This window comes from Pelobates fuscus, chromosome 5, assembly GCF_036172605.1.
Source record: "Pelobates fuscus isolate aPelFus1 chromosome 5, aPelFus1.pri, whole genome shotgun sequence".
Classification (NCBI taxonomy): domain Eukaryota; kingdom Metazoa; phylum Chordata; class Amphibia; order Anura; family Pelobatidae; genus Pelobates; species Pelobates fuscus.
In genome coordinates, this window is record NC_086321.1 from 153665179 (window position 1) to 153685410 (window position 20232).

The following is a 20232-nucleotide window of genomic DNA, read 5'->3' on the forward strand; positions in this document are numbered from 1 at the left end:
CAATGAACACAGACACTAACAAAAACAATGTACAAGACCTGAGCACAAACACACTGACAAACACAACATACAAGACAAGCAACAATCTAATAATACAAAATGTAGAATTCTAGCATTAAGCACACGCCGAGAAGAAAACATCTGGGTGTATGAATGACTCTCCACCTCCTAGCTAGCTCTTTGACTGGAAAAATATTTTTAGGCAGCTGGAGGTTCATATTTTACTATGAAAACCATACAGCATTCCCTTATGAGTATGTTTCTAATGCACGGCTGGTTTATGATTCCACATTGCCATTCAGAAACATGCCCAGGGATCCTGCTGAAAGGACACTAAGCATTGTCAAGAGACAACTCCACGTTGCTGCATGTAGCTCTAGCTTTGGCTATAACTGCCATTCGTGGTAAGATATTCTCTGGATTCTTTGAAAGAAACATCTGGCATTCCCTTGTACATCACAAGGCTTTACAAATAATGTCACAATACTTCATCCCCCTCTCATGTTTCTGTGTTGGGAGCGGTTTACCCCGTATGCAACCAATGTTTGTTTACTGCATATAATCCTGTTGATCGAGACTTTTAATATGATACATACATGTTATTCTGTATAAAGCTACCGTCTCGCAATATATAATACTCACGCTGTAAACGTTATGCTGGATAGCTATTCTTATCATACCCGGAGACCCGCGGGTCTCTCTATTGAAATGTATGTTGAATTCTACTTGCTTCACTATCTTAACATTGCCTACAGAGAACAGAAACCTGCGAGTTTCTTACTGTTTGCCAATTGAGTGCCTTTCTCAACATGAAAATATCATAATAAAAAGATTTCCAATAAATACTTCATCCCCCTGCTTATTAGATATATTGATGTGATTTCCTAAAATTATATTTCCCCTGTCTCAGATTCACATTTAAAGAGGAACTGTCACTTCCCCAATTTAGCAAACCCTAACAGCCAACTAAAGATTAGCTATAGGTTGTATTAAAATAAAATATAGTTTATTTTAATTTCATCTGCATGATTTGCCAGGCAGTATGTAAAACATTTAACCCTTTGCAGTGCCATACATACAGCGCATGCAACCATATAGCACCACTGGAGAAAATGCAAAATGTCACAGATTTTCTGTTAAAAATGTTTATCTCGAGAACATGTAAAAACGAATACTCATATGGGAGAACTTTATAGAGAGGGATTGGTTCATTATCTTTTTGCCCACCTCCTCAAAGAGTGCTGTCATGGTGACGTATCCAGGGTTCCATGATGTATAATGGAGGTCACTCTCACTCACGATGCATTGACTATGATGATACACTATTATAAACATCCATGGACATCCCTGCTTTCTTAGTGTGAATAGCCCATAAACACAGAATACAGGATTTTTTTTTAGGCAAAAGAAGTAGTCTATGAGAAGGCCTGGAAAGCAAACATACACAAACTCACAGAGGAACAGAGGAAATTCATATACTAGAGGCTACCCACAAACATTCCCAGAACTTGACTGCCTTCCAACAATTAATGGAACAGACAGGCAAACTACCTAAACTACTATACACCCTCAACCAGACGTCCCTCACCCTCACCCTCACCAAAGCCTATTTTATGCAAATAGTGGCAAGTGCGGCAAGCTGCTTGCTCCACCACCCCATAGACTCTGGTATACTAAAATGGAGGATGTAAGACAGCTGGAGGAATTAATCCTCACAGCTCAGGGTCGGTCACACAGTTAATGATTGTATCACATATTGCAAACTTCCAGCAACTCCTAATGTAAAGGTGCTCAGCATGGGGTTCCTAACAGAGAGGGGAAATCCTAAAGGAGATGAGTGGGAGGTAGGTACACTAACATCCCGAGTCATCAGGTGACATAGTGAGTGGGATCTGGGAGGGACTTGGTAGAGGACACCCACACCTGGCTTGGATGACCTGGAGAGGTTCTGGGTCAGAGGTATTGGGGAGGAGGGAGGGTTCATGCTGAGCAGTACCAACCAGCTACATGAGAGCCACCTGAAAGCTTATGTAGCTTAATGTATGTTATTTTGTTTTGTTATATTTATACTTGAAAAGTTTTTTCATTAACTAACTCTTACAGTTGAGCCTTATCACTCACCTATGCAGGGACCCACATCTCTCAGCTATATGGCCAGGTATTCGGCCCTGTGAGACCAGAGACAATTGTCAAAACTAGGGACCTGCGTGTCCCATTGTTAACTCTTGAAAACTCCATACAAAAGAACAATAAAAAGGATATTTACAAAAAATACTCACCACACCTACGGTCCAGCACCGAACATCTCCTCAGCTTCGTGGGAGTTGCATATGGGAGTTACATTGCTTGGGGCGAGCCTATTCCATGATGTCAACACTCTGGATTAACTCCTAGCATGCCCAGGTATGAACAGTTATATAAGTCACTTCAAGCTAATACTCCCTAGCCAGCGATAGCGGCGTCGGCTAGTGAGTTACCACAGCAACCACAGCATCTGCTCTGTTTTTACTATGTTTGGATAGCGGGGAACTGCCTGTCGAGGGACTCTACCTTTCAGTCAGATCTTTGACAAAGGAGTCTATGACAAAGAATTGATTGACAGGAGGGAGAAAGACCTAACAGTATTTTTTCCCACAACGTATACATCCTGCTAGCAATTCCGCTAGCACAATGCACGGATCGAACATTACACAGTTTAATATGACAATGTTGTGTGTTTCATGACAGGTACACGTAACCCCTTAAGGACACATGACATGTCATGATTCCCTTTTATTCCAGAAGTTTGGTCCTTAAGGGGTTAAAAAGGTGAGGTGGAACAAGGACGATCCCAAAGAAGTTGTCTTGATCCTAGAGTCTTTGGGCACCGTTTTACCTTAAGGTATTAATACCTACGTTGGGCCTCCCTCGCCCATCCGCACTGTATTCTGCCTCCTCTGCTTGGCTCCCATGGGAGAAGGAAGGGCATAATTGGTTGCCGGTGGCAGGCTGAGAGCTTCACGTGGCACTCTCAGACTATCACTGGCCTCCCCTTGCAAGTAACACTATAAACTACTGAAATTCATTGTCTACTTAAACTATATTGCCACATTAAATAGATGCCTTAAAAACATGTTTTGAAAAAAGCAGCTAGGTAACAGATGACAAAGATACTATGAAAAATATCTTACTTGTCTAAAAATTTAAGGTATTTTTTGAAGGGGAGAGGGTAAGAAGGAATGTCTTCTTTTGAGTCAACAGCAGCAACAAGATTGTGTAAAAGGTTGAAATTTAGTCTTTCAATCAAAATCATTGAATTACTATAGAACACAGAGAACAAGAACTATGCATAAAACACACAAAAAATCTGCACATTCTAGTTATGAGAACCCTTTACAATCCAAAGTAACAAAAACGTTAACATGGAGAACATGACATGCAAGCAATTAGCACAAACACTAATACACAACATTAAAAAGAGTCGGTTTCAAGGGTGATCAGAAATACTAACATACACGGTTATTAACTAAAGTAAAAATCACTGTGAATTCAAAGAGAATTTCGAAATTTAGGTCAAAATAGGGCTGAGCAAAATCATGAGCAAAAGTCCTCAGCACAGTCGCAAAATAGTCCCATACTGGACCCGCATTCACATGACAATACTGGAGGTGCTTGATTCTGATCTCCCATTTCAATGCCTCCCAATGCTTTCGCACCACACAAAGATGCCACTTTCACAGTACAAAAAGTCCCTGACGAAACATTTACTAAACATGGCCAAGGTCCTAATCCCATTGTACTGGCATAAACCGGATGCACCTTCTCTTCAGTGGTGGATATCCAAGGTGGAGGAATTATACGAGATGGAGACCCTGACAGCAGTCCATAAAGAGAACACTGAATGGTGCGCACAAACATGAGGCCTATGGCTGGCTTCGTGACTAGGAGGGAAACACTGAATACGTAAGGTAGCCGAACACAAGGTCAGCCATTTCTGTGAACTCCCCTGTCTTTCACCACCTTTTTTCTCTCTCTTTCTTCTCTCACCTTCTCCCACTGCTAAGTTCCTCTTTCTCTCCCTCTCGCGGGTACCGATGGGAGGTGGCATGGGATGGTTTTTAAAAGTAAAGTAGTTTGCATATCTTATCTACGAAGCACAGGCACTCTACATCACGAAGCTTAGCACTTTTGAGGTGGGAACATAGAGGTGGGTGAAGCATTCGGGCACAGGCACTCTACATCACGAAGGTGAGCACCTTTGAGGTGGGAACATAGAGGCAGGTTGCGTAATAACCAAAACGCAGTACGAAAATCAAAGCACGTATTACCGAACCTTAGAAGTGTCAGGTTTAACGTAGGTAGAAAAGAGTAGTCAAGGAACAGCCAAAAGTCAGGATATCAGAGATCAGTAAAACGATACAAGAATAGTCGGGTCAGGATACCAGAAAGGAGAAAAGTCAAGATACAAGCCAAGTCAGGGAACCAAAGAACAGAGAAGTCAAAAGCCAAGCCGAGTCAAAACACAAAATAGTCTTGTGAGCACAGAGAATATCAATAGCACTAAAGGGAACACAAGGAACCCCAATAGAGAAATGAACAAAGCAAAAGCGACCCTTTTTTATAAGGGAGCGTCTTTTGCTTTAAGGCCACGCCCCCAAAATGACACAGGGCCGCTTCATTGACGTCATGATGTCGGCGCGTATGCGTCGAGTCATTAAAAGGGGCATGACTCCATCGTCCGGCCTGGGACATGCCGAACAAGCTGCGAGAGGAACCAGCTTTGGGTACTGCACCATGTGAGTGCGATAGAGAGAGGTAAGAGATCGTAACAGGTTTCCCAGAGGGTTCACAAGACTGCTTGACTTGCAGAGTGCCTTTCGTATCAAACTCTGAACCCTCAACACTAGGTTGTGTGGAGTAATAACCCAAGCCTTGGCCCACTCACCTACCAGTATGTAATGGACACTAGACACTAAAGTTATTTTTTTTTTTTTTTTTTTTTTTTTTTTTTTTTCAAATAATTTTTATTAAAGTTTTACATATTTGTATAACAACAAGAATATAAACATTGTATTGGGGGTAGGAAGGGAAGGGAAACTTGGAAATGGAAAAGAGTAACCATCCAGTATTACAATAGGCATGACAGTGTATATGGCAAAAAATAAAAAAAACATGTTTTTACATCAATGCACTGTAATAATAAATATGTCAAAGACCATATGCAGTTTTGATTTTTTCTTCCCACTTATCCCAATTGTATTTTAATATTGGGAAACCACGCATATTAGCTCTATGTGATAATTCGTGTGCCTTGTTTTCTAGAATCAAATTAAAAACTTCCCTGAGAGATGGCACATCTTGGGACTTCCAATGTCTAGGTAAACAGGATGTAGCAGCGATCAAAATGTGACCTATGATTATTTTGTCTGTTCTAGTAATGGACTCCGGGAGTTTTTTAAATAAGGCTAGTTCCGAGGTTAAAATGCTAATGGTTCTGTCCACTTTAATAATTAGGTCGTGAATCAATTTCCAATATTTAGTTAATTTAGGACAGAACCACCAAATATGGGCCATATTGCCCACACCCCCACAATCCCTCCAACACCGGTCAGAATACATATTGTTCATGTTGTGCAATCTAGACGGGGCCAGGTACCAACGATATAAAATTTTATAATGATTTTCAAAGTGGTCGGTGCAATACGAAATGCCTTTTAAAGCTTTAAAAAAACCGAACCATTCTTCTAGATCGTACTGGGCACCCAACTCCGTCTCCCATGACAACATGTGTTTTAATTTAACTAGGGGCTTGGCGTTATAAAACGAGTAGCATAAGGATATCATGCCTTTACTAGTGGGGCTGCATAAAAAAGCTTTCTCTAATGGAGACATCTCAAGCGTTTTATAGTTTTTATCAAATTCAGGTACCTACCTTATATAGTTCTTTCAATTTGTCAATGATTACCTTACAATCCAACTCACATACATTCGTTAATCCATACTTAAGTTTCAATTTTTCCAAAGAAAGAATAGCATTGCCGTGAAAAAAATTGTCAAGATTAGTTATAGAGCATTCCTTCAACAGTTCTATTTTTAAGGATGGAATATAATCTTTCAATAACTCAATAGGCATTGCTCTATATAGGCTGGGAGAGTGATCATTTTTAAAAACAATATCCCAGGCCTTAAGTGTAGTCTTGGTAGATAAAAATAACTTAGTAATTCCAGGTCTTTTCTTAGAATTTAACCAGGGTAATTCCGACAGTCTAACCGGTAAAATTTTTGATTCTTCTATTTCCATCCATCTGGGTTTTAAAGTTATTTTTTGTCCTCAACTGCGTAATAACAGTACTCAATGTTGTTCAGTTATAAAATGCTGTATTTCTGCAATTTTCACACCTTGAATGATGTGCTTCTGCTATCTACGATATCACTTCGCGCCTGTTTTACTATTGTGACAAAACTGATAAAAGAAAATAAAGAATGTAAAATAAATAAATAAAAGTGCTGAGCACAAGCATAATGTACAAGTTGTGAACACCAACACAATGCACAAGCACTGAGCACAAACATTAACAGAGTTTAAATGCGCAACTGAAAATCAACAATTTGTAGAAGCCTTGATTCTTTGGATTTAGCATGATTAATGCGCCAAATACAACTTGGGTAAAAAAAAAAATAATAATTACATTTGCAACTATTGAACACTCTATGATTAGACATCCGGGGCATTCATGGAGGTAATTCCTGACAACATCCACCAGCCAAAAGAGTGGCCCATGCCACAAAGCACAAATCTTACTGCTCCTAATATGACCAGGCTGTCCAGGCTATGAAGCTGAACATGTCCTGGCTTCCTGTTTGTCATTATTAAACTGGGACTTGCGCAATAACCATATTCCCTTTCTAGCAGGTGGATTTATGTGATTGTATCACTTTGCAATGTTCTGTTGACACTCGGGGGATTTACTAGTGTCAGTAACCAATCACCATACTTCATTCGGGCAACATTAACAGGTGTAGCAAGCATGTGGCTTGCAGAACAGTGTCTTGGATACAGAACACCTGTTACCACATCACCAGCTGGAATGCATAGTACTTCCATTCTCATAGTCTGCAAACAGCACGTTCAGTCAGATGCACAGACCAATGCTCTATCCTGTACAATCGCACAAACAAGTACCATACACAACATTTACAAGTCCAGGCAGCCGTCTCAAGGAGGCTGTCATTTTTCATATACCAATCAACTCTCTGTTGTGTTTGTGCTCACGCAGCATACCTCTCTTACAAGTTCAATCAAACATAGACCTTATAATACACCAGTGGTCTGTTCACCAATAATTAATGGCTCAAACTATAGAATACATTTTCCTCATCCAAGCTCTTTTAGAGCACATCACAAGCCACTCACACCCTCAAATCCCAACAAACTCACTCTCAAATACCTCTCAATCATGTTCACACTCCCTTATATCCCCTGGCTGCCATGTTCAAACATGCTTTCAGAATCCCCCCAACATCTTCAAATACACTCTGAAACTCCCTCTCTGCCATTAACATACACACTTACGTCCCCTTTAGCCATATTCATAAATTCACAGATACCTCTTAGGCACAAACTCACACACGCACTGATTTCCTCTCGGATATAATTAAACACACAAAGAGATCCCCTCTCAGCCATGTTCTCACACACTCACAGACCCCTCAGCCACTTTCAGACACACTCAGATCTCCTCTCCTCACAAACACTCAGATTGCATTACAGTCATGCCAACACTTACACTTAGATCACCTATTTGTATTTTTCAAATGTAATGCAAATATCACCAGATTACAATTTCAAAACACTCTGTTGTTGTTTTAATAATTAATCAGCAGGCGTTCTACGCACAGACATTGACAAGTCACACTTTTTGTCATTTTCTGACGGAAAATAAAAAGACTCCGGTGCAGAAAAATGGTTCAGTTAAATTAATGTCTACAGGTTTGCTTTCTTTCTCGCATATGCAGGCTAGTAAATGCAAGCAAATAAGTATCAGCTACGTATTAACACAAAGAAGATTTAACTGCCTTGCCCATTAGCTGAGGTGCTCAAAGCCTGATAAGGTTGAGTGGACACAATGGGATTAAGCTGTAAATATCCTGCAGTGAAGCAGGAGAAGATCACATGACCTCCTTTTGACCACTATAGTCATCGCTGCCTTTCCTATGTCAGCTGACCTTCCATTTTCCCCATATTCCTCTTATCACTAAGCTTCACACTCCTAGATAGCCCTTCTCCAATCCTCAATTACAATTATTTATATAGCGTCAACATATTCCACAGCGCTGTACCACAGGTAAACAAAACAAACGCTAAATTCTAACAACTCATGATTGGCATACTGGAACAGTAGGTGAAGAGGGCTGATCTGTGTTTCTGTGTCACAGAGAGCATGTGTCTTTTTTTCCAGATGCTTTAAATAACAATACCCAAATCCCAGAAGCGGAAAGTGATGCAATGTCACACCAGTAAGAAGGTATCTGACAGATAGATGACAAAAAGTCTACTTCCCCCATTATGCAAGTCAGAAAAATTAAACAGAGCCACAGAGCTCTAAGTTCTAATGTATTGTTACATTAAATAAGTGGCATGTGACTTAATCAGGAAATGGTGATAAATGTCTCGAATTTCTCTGCAGCAATCTTAATAGAAAATGAATGTGGCTGGCTGAGCAACAAAGGAGTTGTAGTTCTCAACAACCTAAGATGTGCATGCTGGGAATAGCTATCCTATGAAATATTTGACTAATCTTGTAGTCCTATCTTTTGTAAAGAATGTAACAAAACAAAACAAAAACAAGTCAGTACAGTGAGAATGAGGGATTTGTCTGGAAACTAACCAATCACATTGGGAATCAGAGTGGATTTACCATTCACAAGGCGTGTAAACTATACATGGCGGTGGCAAAATCACTAGCAGATGTACAGATTTAACTGATATGGTTAACTGAAGCCAACTTCCTCATTGTACAAAATAGCTGCTTTAATATATGTGGAATTTGCTACACTCCCGAATACAGTAATAACAAACTATGCATTCAGTAGCAAAATGAATAGATGGAATCGTATTATCTGTGAATATATATATATACATATAGCAGCCATGGTTGCCTTATATCTGAGACACATAAGCATCTTTTAGTCTGTGACATACAGAATTTGGTGGAGTATGGAACTGTGAAGACACATTCCAAATCAGAACATTAGTAGGGATAATACCCATTCTCTCATTCAAAATCTACACAGACCTCAGTCTCACCCTGTCCTGCCACATGTTTATTGTACACATCATTAAAGCCTGCCAACGATAAATTCAGCTTTGCTACATTTAGCCATAAGATGATGAAATAGTATAATTGCCTCTTAATGGCAGCCATTAAGTTAGACATGAAAAGACAAGGAGAATACACTTAGTTTTCTTGTTCTGGGTGCTGTGAGAATAGCAGGTGCCACATGGCTATTGTTCATTGCTAGCATTACTGGACCCTCTGTAGAGGAAGGACAGATGGTCTGTACAAGATGCGGCTGATTAACAGCTGCCCTCCTCCTTTCCCCTCCACCATTTTCTGGATATGTCCTGGTGCTGTTCTCTCAAGGGGGAGACTAACAGGGAGGAGGGGGATGGGAGGAGTGGAAGACTATACTTTGGAGTCAGAACAGCAGCATTTAATACACAACTATGAAGTAATAAGAGATGATTTTATGGTTCACAAGAAAAGCAACTTCTGTGTGCTCAGCACAAATAGCACTAATTATACATGAATGTTGACATAAAGGGCCCTGCTCTGTTTGGAATCACACGTAATAAAACAATAAACATTTACCTATGCATCTGTAAGATGTAAAGAAATGTCCTACCACAAAAAAAATGGAAAAGTAGGAAAATGAATGCTACAGAGCACTCTCTTCTAATTCAATATTTCATCCCAGCATAGCAGAGAGAAGGCAAATGCCCTTCCTGTAATTTAAGTGGTGTAAAAGACAGTAACTATTATTCCCTAGAATTGTCTGTGGACACCTGTGCCATTTCAGGTTGTCCTCTAAGGTTGGTACGAACACATCAAATGCATCAGACCTAAGGCAACTACCCACAAACTGACTGTAGCCGTCTAAGTAAAATGGACGCTTCTCAAACTACGGGAAGACGCTTATGAAAGTGCTTGGAAGAAATCATTGTGCTATGTATCACACATTAGGCAAAGAATGTGTGGTAATTTTAATATTGAAGAATGTGTTGCCAAGCTAATGCAATGGATGTACTTTTGTATCCTATCAAAAAAGTTAAGAACCACTGTTATAAAGTACATATAAAGCTAGGAAGTGTGTCAGAGAAAGATTAGAGGACATGTACCTATTATTATTATTATTATTTGCCATTTATGTAGCGCCAACATATTCCGTAGCGCTTTACAATATTATGAGAGGGGGGATTTAACTATAAATAGGACAATTACAAGAAAACTTACAGGAACAATAGGTTGAAGAGGACCCTGCTCAATCGAGCTTACATTCTATAGGAGGTGGGGTGTAAAACAAATTAGGACAGGAATTTACAATCAAATAAGGTGGGCTGCCCTTTAGGAGAGGGCAAGAGACAGGTATGTGAGGTAGGGGTTAGTCTTGGAGGCCATAAGCTTTCCTAAAGAGATGGGTTTTAAGGCACTTCTTAAAAGATGCAAGACTAGGGGAGAGTCTGATGGCGGTAGGCAGGCTATTCCATAGGAAGGGAGCCGCCCGCGAGAAGTCGGACATAGGAAAGGAAAACAGGAGACGATTTGAAGAGTCAAGGTATTTGGTCAGGTAAAGTGGTATGATGAAGAAACGTTAGAGGAATAGCATTATGTAAAGATTGGAGATGTTTATGGAGAGAGGTTGTGTGCAGCTAAGTAATGGAGACATTTTGAAGTGAAGCTTGAATAGGAAGAGACTGGCAGATTTATAACCACCAGAGGCTACACGTGAAAGAGATTGGAGAATTTCTTATTAGAGGCTATAAGTAAAAGAGACTGAATGATTTATTATTAGTGGCTTTAAGTAAAAGATTGTAGGAATTATTATTTGGGGCTTTTAGTGAAAGTGACTGAAAGAGTTATTTTTCAAGATAACAGATAAACTGTAGTAGTTAAGGATTGGTAAAACAAGAATAAATATGGCAATATTATGGTAAGAGGCCTTCCAGAGAAATTAAAGTGATGTAGGGAGTGCTTTTTAGAGTTATAGTTAGAGATTATTACAGAAAAAAGTTTCAGTAATGGATAATGGTTTGGATTGAATAAAATCTGATGGCAAATGTAGATATATCCTAGCACTACTTGAACAGAATACTTTTGAGCATTTAATGTAAAACATTCCATTTTTTCCATTCAGTTTAAATCCTATAGACTGCTTTATTTTGCTCACTTGTTTAATATGAAGGTATTAAAGCAGGTATCTTGGCAAGCATAATAGGGATTATTAGAATAAACACCTACAAATGCTATAATAAGCGATATATATAGAGAGAGAGAGAGAGAGAGAGAGAGAGAGAGAGAGAGAGAGAGAGAGAGCTCTGTAAGTATACATACAATAATACCATAAAAATCTCCCAAATCAAAGTCTATGTTAACTCCTTCCTCCCCACACTGGTCTTTTTAATCTCTCTACCCACTAATATTCTCTTCATACTTTATTGTACTCTTACTTTTAATCTCAATAAGAGAAATGCAATCAGTTATGCTATGTATAGTGCACTTTTATTTTAAAATATTGGACGGATGGAAGGTATAAGGATGTGAATACTAATGTATTCGAATAGGTTGTATTTTTTGCCAGCTAACTAAAAATGGTGGAAAAAAGGTTAACTCCTCCCATAAATGACACGGCTATAAATGAATAGCAACCGTCACCTCACTCTCTATTCCATGACGATATCAACACAGAGCAGAACCTAGCAATGTCCCCAGTAAAAGTCGATGGGGTTTTAAAGGGTATTATTTGGAATAACAGGAAATATTGGAAGTTACTGTAGGCGCAATGAGAGGATATACAGGGGATTGTTATATGCAGAAGTGCATGGCATTGCATACGGTTGGGTTAAAAATTCTCTAAAAATCAAAGCTATATGAAGAACAAGAGGGATTGTATTTGAGTCTACAAGGATTGTAAAAACAGTATAATTTGTTAAATAGTTTTGTGCTTTTCAAATGAAGAATGAGCAACATATGGTCCTTTTCTATTGCCCATGGCCCTTTTATGATTTAATATTAAATTACTTCTTTAATAGTAATTGAAATAGCCACATTAATAAAATGCTGAAACAGCTCTCATGAAGAACATCTGAAATCACAGAGTGAGAGAGCGATTATTGTTCGAAGAAAGAAAGAAAAAAAGTCATAGGAAGCAATAGTAAGGGTCAAGCACAGTTCATACAGCATAATAATGCGCCTATAAGGCTTGCTCCAGGAGTTTCACGCTCACTGAAAACAAACAGAAAAATGTGATATTGATGTGAAACTCTGTACTCATAATAGTCAATGTGTGAGAGATTTTTGGAAGGAATTAAAGGAAGTCAGAAAATGATCTTCCTCAATGTCAGTATGACTGTGTGCCCTGGGGAGTCTTGATCAAGGCACAGATGTATCTGTCATTGAAACCTAACAATGGCCTGTATGGGAAAACATATATATTCAAAGATAAAGTAAGATGCTGAGGCCATCTATCTAAATAAAAGAGGAGTTTTGATACCCCACATTTATATAAATCTTTCTTTTTTTCCCCATCAAGGTCATTAGATTTACCAGTTTGACTAAGTGAATGGAGAGCAAACCATAGAAAGCCAAACGAATGTTCCCAACGTTTCTTGAGAGCTTACATGAGTATTACTATGAGTGCTTGAAGTCTCTAAATGCTTCTGATTTGGACATGATCAAGAGCACATCTAACTATTTAGACTGAGGGCTCCGTACACGGTGTGGCCTATTACAGCATTCACCCAAATCCAACTTTGTATAGATAAACAATCGCGAAGACAGCTCAAACTATAATGTATTATTATTTTACGATGTTCTAATACCTAGACCTAGTGATATTTGTTACATGATAAAATGGTCGTGAAGAAAAAAAATGTTCTCTGGCAAAATAACGCACCATTTTGATTCAGTATTGCTTAGTCCATAAACAGAGTTAAGGTCGCAATATGATGTCCATTATTATTTTATTATTTATAAAACACCAACAAACTTTGCACCGCTGTATCAAAATTAATTTACAACAGCTCTATTTAAGCAGGCATTAATGCGCTAACGTGACTGCTACACAGAAGTACATACTTATTGGCAATGACTGTGTAGCAGTCACGTTAGCGCATTAATAGCAGTCACGTTAGCGCATTAATGCCTGCTTAAATAGAGCTGTTGTAAATTAATTTTGATACAGCGGTGCAAAGTTTGTTGGTGTTTTATAAATAATAAAATAATAATGGACATCATATTGCGACCTTAACTCTGTTGAGTGATCTTAAAGCAAATATAAATTGTACGTAAGTGTATGAGTAATAAGATATGTAGAGTTATGGAAATTATAAGGAAACCTGTGAATGATATGCCCACCTATGAAGTTCTCACCTCCATCACCATGGTAACCTCCATCCCTTCCAACAGACTCTGCACAGCTTGGCCAAATCTGTCCACTCCTCCGCACTCCAACTATGGCGGCCTCAGATACCCTGAGCTGGCAGTGTCGTGCAGGTGCCTGAGGGGTGGGTGGGCTGGCACTGCCAGGAGAAGGAGGGGAGCGGCCCCAGAGCCCCCTTGGGGACACTCTTCCAGATGGACCTGAGGAGAGTTCCTCTTCGCTGGATGTCAGATTTTCATTGGAGCTGCAGTCTGGCGTGTATCCACCCCCAAGGTCCTCAAAGCTTCGTGGTGAAAAGGAACGTCGGGGCCAGGCCTCTCCCCAATGGCCACCAGGACCAGGTAGTACGTTATCCCGCAGAAAACGTGGATTCAGCTCTGCTTCCTCATACTCTCCATCCCACCCACAGCTGCTATCTGAAGATCGACCACGTCGAGGCTCTACAGACTGGGGGCCTCGTGGGCCCGGACTCCCTTCAGGATGGGATGATGCCCTCCTAAGTTTATCTGAGCGTGGCTCTACTCCATCCCTTTCTACCAAACTGAGTAAGCGGCGGGGGCCTCGTGTCATATCACCAGGGGATAAATCAGGAGCCCCAACAGGTGGTTCCCTTCTCCCTGGAAGCCTTGGTCTTTCTTCTGGGCTCTTTTCCTCTTTTCCAGGACCTCTAGCTCTCTCCTCTACACTAGGAACTCGTTCTCCTCCCGGAAGCCGTTCCTCAAAGCCCCAGCGTTGACGGTCATACCCTCTCCGTTCTTTGGCCAGCAAGGTCTGCAAATAGATCATACGAAAACGCTCCCGATTGAGTTCCCGTTCCAGTCTGCGAACTGATGCACGACATCGCTCTAGCTCTTGCTCCATATCCCGTACTGTGCGCAACTCCATATGGGGTGGCTCTGCATCTGGAAACTGCGCCCGCCACGCCTCTGCAAAACCTGCGGGCTCCAGCATCCTGCTCTGTGGCCCCAAAACCAACAGGGATTTAAACAAGGGAGACTCAGCATTTGGGTGCAAACATGACGGGACAATTACCCCAAACCCACCTATCAGTCCTGTAGGAAAACGTGTCCAATGTCCTGATGGTCTTAGTCTCTATATCTGAGATAGGAGCAATGTCCCTTTGTAAGAGGGCTCTTTGAGTATATTAGTAGGATTCAAGTACCCAGGACTTGGCTATACATAGTCTCTATACCCCAGGCACACTTTTTGGGTGGATCTCGATTTATGCATGTTCCTTGTATTAATCAAACAGGTCACTGTCTCCATATCCTGGATATTATAGTGTCTCTCTCTCTCTCCATGTGCCGGATATTAAAGGGTATCTGTCTCCATACCGGGATGACTATAGACATCCATTCCTGATTTATAACCGGGTCTCTTTCTGTATGGAGCTCAGTATTGCTCTGTTCTGGGTACCCCGTGCTCCCCACACTGTGCCTCCCTCTCTCCGGGGCGTCTCACTGCCCCACGCGGTGTCCCTGGCTCTCTCTCTCTCTCGGCTGTCTCGCAGCTCCCTGTTCCGGGGGCTCTCTCCTGTGTTATTCTCGGCCTCTCTATTGTGTGTCAGTCCGTGCTGAGTGTGCTGTGGGCGGACACTGGCCGGCTCCTCCCCTCTGTGTGTGTCACTCTGTTTTGTGTAGTGTTAGGTGTGTGTGCAGTGACACCAGCAGGGAGCTGGCACTGTGTGAGTGTGAGCAGACACTCCTACAATATATAATACACTGTATGTGTGTGTAATAATATGTATAGGGTCCATGGGCAGCAATATACTGCCCTCTATGCACACACTGTGCTCATACGGTATTAAAATGACTGGGAACATTAACACTATACCTGCCATACTGCTATACAGTACTGCTCACCTGGCACTCAAATACTTTATTATAATTATTATTAATACAATTATTATTATTAATAATAATAAAATGATTATAGTTATTGTTATTATTTGTAGTAGTATTACTAGTATTGTAGTTATTTTCATTTATTTAGAGCCCACTAATTCCAAAGCATTAAATGCAGCGAGAAGGATGGCAATATAAGACTTAATTGGGCAGATATCCCCAATAACCATCCAGTAGGTATTCAGAGTCCAGTCTGCAAGCTTACAATCTATTTTTGCAGCATTATGTACATAACGTTTTATTTTCCAGCTCAATATGCAAATATCTGTGTCAGGCAGATTGTGTCTCATCATTTTATAGTTTTTTTTTTTTTGGTGGATTTATTTTTTCGTTGTTTTTCCCAATTAAGAAGCTGGGGGGGGGGGGGGGGGGGCACAGGGAGGAATAAGCATTAAAAACCAAGCTACTGCTAGTGGAAAACTAGTTGTATTACAATACAATACAACTAGTTCAACAGAATGCATGTTAATTACAAGTCCCCACTGTAATGATGAGCTGCTCACAATATTTGTAATTACATTGCTTTCAAGAGTTGATCTGATAGCTGTAATCTTGGGGACAGTTAATACATGTTTGAGGAACACTATATTTAACTATATATAAACAATTAATTACAATGTGACTTTCACCACCCAAAGACATTTTGAGATTGTTACTGGAATTTTTAGTATAGATGCTACTATATCCCTTTATTTAAAGAAAAATGTGTTTCCTTGTCCATAGGTAACAATCTCCTATAAAACGTGTTTATTGCTGCATTATACTGATAGTATGTCAGTAACGTTTTACACTAACAGGGTCATTCAGTAACGGAATTTCCAATTTAAGGCCCAGGTATCTGAATTTAGATAATGTTTCCAGTCTGGTTCAGTATTGACCTTGAATTTGAAATTCCCTTTAAATTCTCCTCCTAGTGATTTACCCTATAAAACATGAAGGGTTACTCCTTATAGTGAGAATGTGAAGTTAATTCGAAGTGAATTCCGAATTTAAGGTTAAAATAGCCCAACTGGAAATATTCTCTAAGTCAGACAGCTATGTATTTAGTTTGGCTACTCTGTCATTAAATTTGAAATTCACTTAGAATTTTCACTTTAGCAAACAATACTGATGCACGTTTACATTTACAAAGACTGACAGAGAGCTACTTGTCATTGCGTTCTCTCCCGACACACATGCCCAGCACTGTTAATTTTGGCGGCATATTTCAATTTAGTTTTACTCATAGTCTTTTAGTCATCTGAAGTGTTTTAGTTTTAGTCGACTAAATCTTAACTGTAAGTCAACAAAAATCGGGCTAAAATTGTTAGTCGACAAAATTAACACTGATGCCCAGTTTACTGAGATTGGCTCACAGTTACATATTAAGTGGGGCCTTTTCAGTGCTCGGATGGTAGAGGTGTATATGCAGTGACATAATAGACCTGGGCTTTGCACATGCCCAGTGTAGTCAGCATCAGACAATGAAATGCTAGGCATGGCACATGCTCAGTACCTGAAGCTTGTAGAATGATTGCCATGCATCAATATTGTGCATGCTCTGTCTTGTTAGATTTCCCCAGTAGCCAGTTATATGCTTCATCGTTATTGTTCAGTACGCAAGGCTGGATTTTCAGAGATATTTCATGTGTATTAGTGTATTACATACAGACACATTCTGCATTCATAATTGAATATGTCGATTTAGGCAAAGCAAAAGCTGATTAGCAGAGAGATATTTTCATCCAGGCATGTAAAATTGAGTCCAGGAAGGCCGCATTCTTGGCAGTCACTTTGGTAATTCCTGCACTAACATGTAATCAAACAATCAATACTGAGCAAAGCTGACTAATTGTCCAGGTATTATTCTGAAACAATGATTTGCCTTGCATTACTGCCACCAGGTCCAAATGGATCAGCTTGCTTCAGTTGCTGAAATACTCAATTGCAGAAACGTTACTTCACTTGCACAAAGTGATTTTGGTAATGACCATCTATGCGTGGGTGGACACCGTGACTTCATTGGGCATCATCACCTTGTTAGGTGTGCTTTGAGGCATTGTCAGTAACATGAAGTATATATCTGCATAGACAGTCACAGCCTCAGTCTGTTTAAACAAACCCAACAGCAGGGCCTCTGTTGTAATGTCTGGATGTCCTGACTAATATCCTAAATTTCCAAGTTGTTTTGAAAATCTACAAGAGGACAGCTGTGATTATGCAGTGCTCATCTACCAGACAAACTACTGAAGGACAGGAATTATCTCTACAAAGACACATAAAGCCCCATTGCTGCTGCCTGGACTAATGTCCTCACCACCATCTCTCACCACAATGGCTTATCAAGCCACTTGCCTCCAAGAGACTGAGTCAGGTTCATATAACATACTGTGGTCTGCCATCAGAGTGCCACCAGATATGGCACCCATATGCTATATCTCCATCTAGTAGTAGATAAACTGATCCTAACTGATAATGTTATTCAGACCAGCTAGTCACTGATCCTCAATACTCTGAGTCATTCTGGAGCATGTAATCAATTTATTGCAGTTTAGCAGCATACATATAACCCCTGGTTATAGGCAGCATCTGATGCTCTTCCCCCTTACCTTATCATCCTTTTCAAGGCTCTGTGTTCATGCCCTATATATTAACTACAGCCGGATAAATTCTGAGGTGTATAGGGATATATTGTCTACTCAGATTCAGCCGAATTCAGCGAAGATGATTGGACGGCGCTTCACTTTACAGATGAACAATGACTCAAAACATATTGCAAAAAAGCTACCCAGGTGTTTTTCAAGTTAAAGAAGTGTAATATTCTGCAATGGCTGAGTCAATCACCTGATCTCAGCCCGATTGAGCATGCATTTCCCTTGCTGAAGAGAAAACTCAAGGCAGAAAGACCCACGAACCACCAACTGAAGACAACTGCAGTAAATGCCTGGCAAAGCATCACAAAAGAGGAAACCCAGCGTTTGGTGACGTCCATGCGTTCCAGACTTCACGCAGTCATTGCCTGCAAAGGATTCTCAACAAAGAATAAAAAATTATCATTTTATTTATGACAGTGTTAATTTGTCCAAATTCATTTGAGCCCCTGAAATAAGGTGACTGTGTATGAAAATTGTTGCAATTCCTAAACATTTCATACAATATTTCTGTTCAACCCATTAAATTAAAGCTGAAAGCTTCTATTGCATCTCAGTTGTTTTAATTCAAATTCCATTGTGATGGCGTACGTTATTTTCAAATGTGTGCTAGAGGCTAGTTGCACACACAGTACACAAGACATTGGCAACCTAGAACTCTGGGCAGTTCAATGTCCTTTCTATGCATAAAATAAGTCTGTTGGCATCTGCAAGGGAAAGCTAGTTCTCCCCTTCCAACCTCCGTCCCTGTAGGAGCTCCCTCCCATTGTTCAAGAAGTGGGAGAAATATGCGCAGCAATGCCATGCGCGCATTAGAACTCTCCATAGGAAAGCATTGAAAATGCTTTCAATGCTTCCCTACGGGGAATTGAGCAACGCTGGAGGTCCAAAACCTGTGCTAGAAACCAGGAAGTGCCCTCTAGTGGCTGTCTAGTAGACAGCCACTAGTAGACAGCCACTAGAGGAGGAGTTAACCCTGCAATGTAATTATTGCAGTTTATGAAAACTGCAATATTTACAGCTGCAGGGTTAAGGGTAGTGGGAGTTGGCACCCAGACCACTCCAATGGGCAGAAGTGGTCTGGGTGCCTGGAGTGTCCCTTTAAGCACTATTGGGACCAGACAGGAACCACAAGATGATGGGATGGACTGGGGTATATATATGTTTTGACACATGGCATAAACAAAAAACTGAGATGTTTAGCATCAGAAATTACATCAGAAGAATGTGGGGCATCAGCAAGGACATGAAAATGATGTGCACTTAGAGACGTTGTGATGCCACATAAGGTAACCTTACAGTAAAGCTGAAGAAAATTAGAGATAAGAACGATTTGTTTGGGGGGCAGACCACCGAGACGCATGGACGCTACTTTACAGAGCTCGTAACCTTACAGTGAAGCTGAAGAAAATTAGAGATAAGAACGATTTGTTTGGGGGGCAGACCACCGAGCCGCATGGACGCTACTCTACAGAGCTCCTCTGGGTTACCGGCAAATCCACAGCCATTCAGTGTCCCACTGGGTCCATTCTAGCGAACAGCACACCTAACTTATCCAGACACAATGGCCTACCCACTGATGCCCTTTTTATTCACCCAAAAGGGCAGAAAAACCCACCATAAAAGTCAGGCCTACACTGCCCCCCTAACGATAGAGGCCTCAAGGCTGTCATGGAACCTACTCCAAGACCTTGCACACCTATCACCTCCTGCAAGCGATCAGACGACCCCTGCCAACAGCATAATAGGGAAAAAAGCACAAAAACAGTCAGAGGGTACTCCCAAGGATACCCGGGACATCGGGGCCCTGTCCCACGGGCCACGAAATGGCGGCCGAGCCCGACCCAGAAACCGTCTCTAACTGCTCAGAAATGAGCCTGGAGGACCAGGGGGATTACCTACTGTCCCAACCACCACACTCCGGCTCCTACAACACCGCTACCCATACACACCTGGCATCCAAGCAGGACTGTCCCGTTCACCCCACGAAGGAAAAGGAGGAAGGTGGCAGTTACAATAACACTGCAATGCAACAGAGTCTTCCAGCATCTTCTCACTTT

The 20232-nt window shown here is 40.8% G+C and overlaps 1 protein-coding gene across 1 annotated transcript in view; it reads right to left on the reverse strand.

Moving 5' to 3' along the window:
- Positions 1-15235, reverse strand: part of BCR (BCR activator of RhoGEF and GTPase) — a 43670-nt gene extending 28435 nt beyond the window's left edge. Inside the window, exon 1 of the mRNA XM_063454527.1 lies at positions 13629-15235. Coding sequence (XP_063310597.1) covers positions 13629-14589 — 961 coding nt within the window. The 5' untranslated portion in view covers positions 14590-15235. The remainder of the gene's footprint in view (positions 1-13628) is intronic.
- Positions 15236-20232: the final 4997 nt, after the last annotated feature.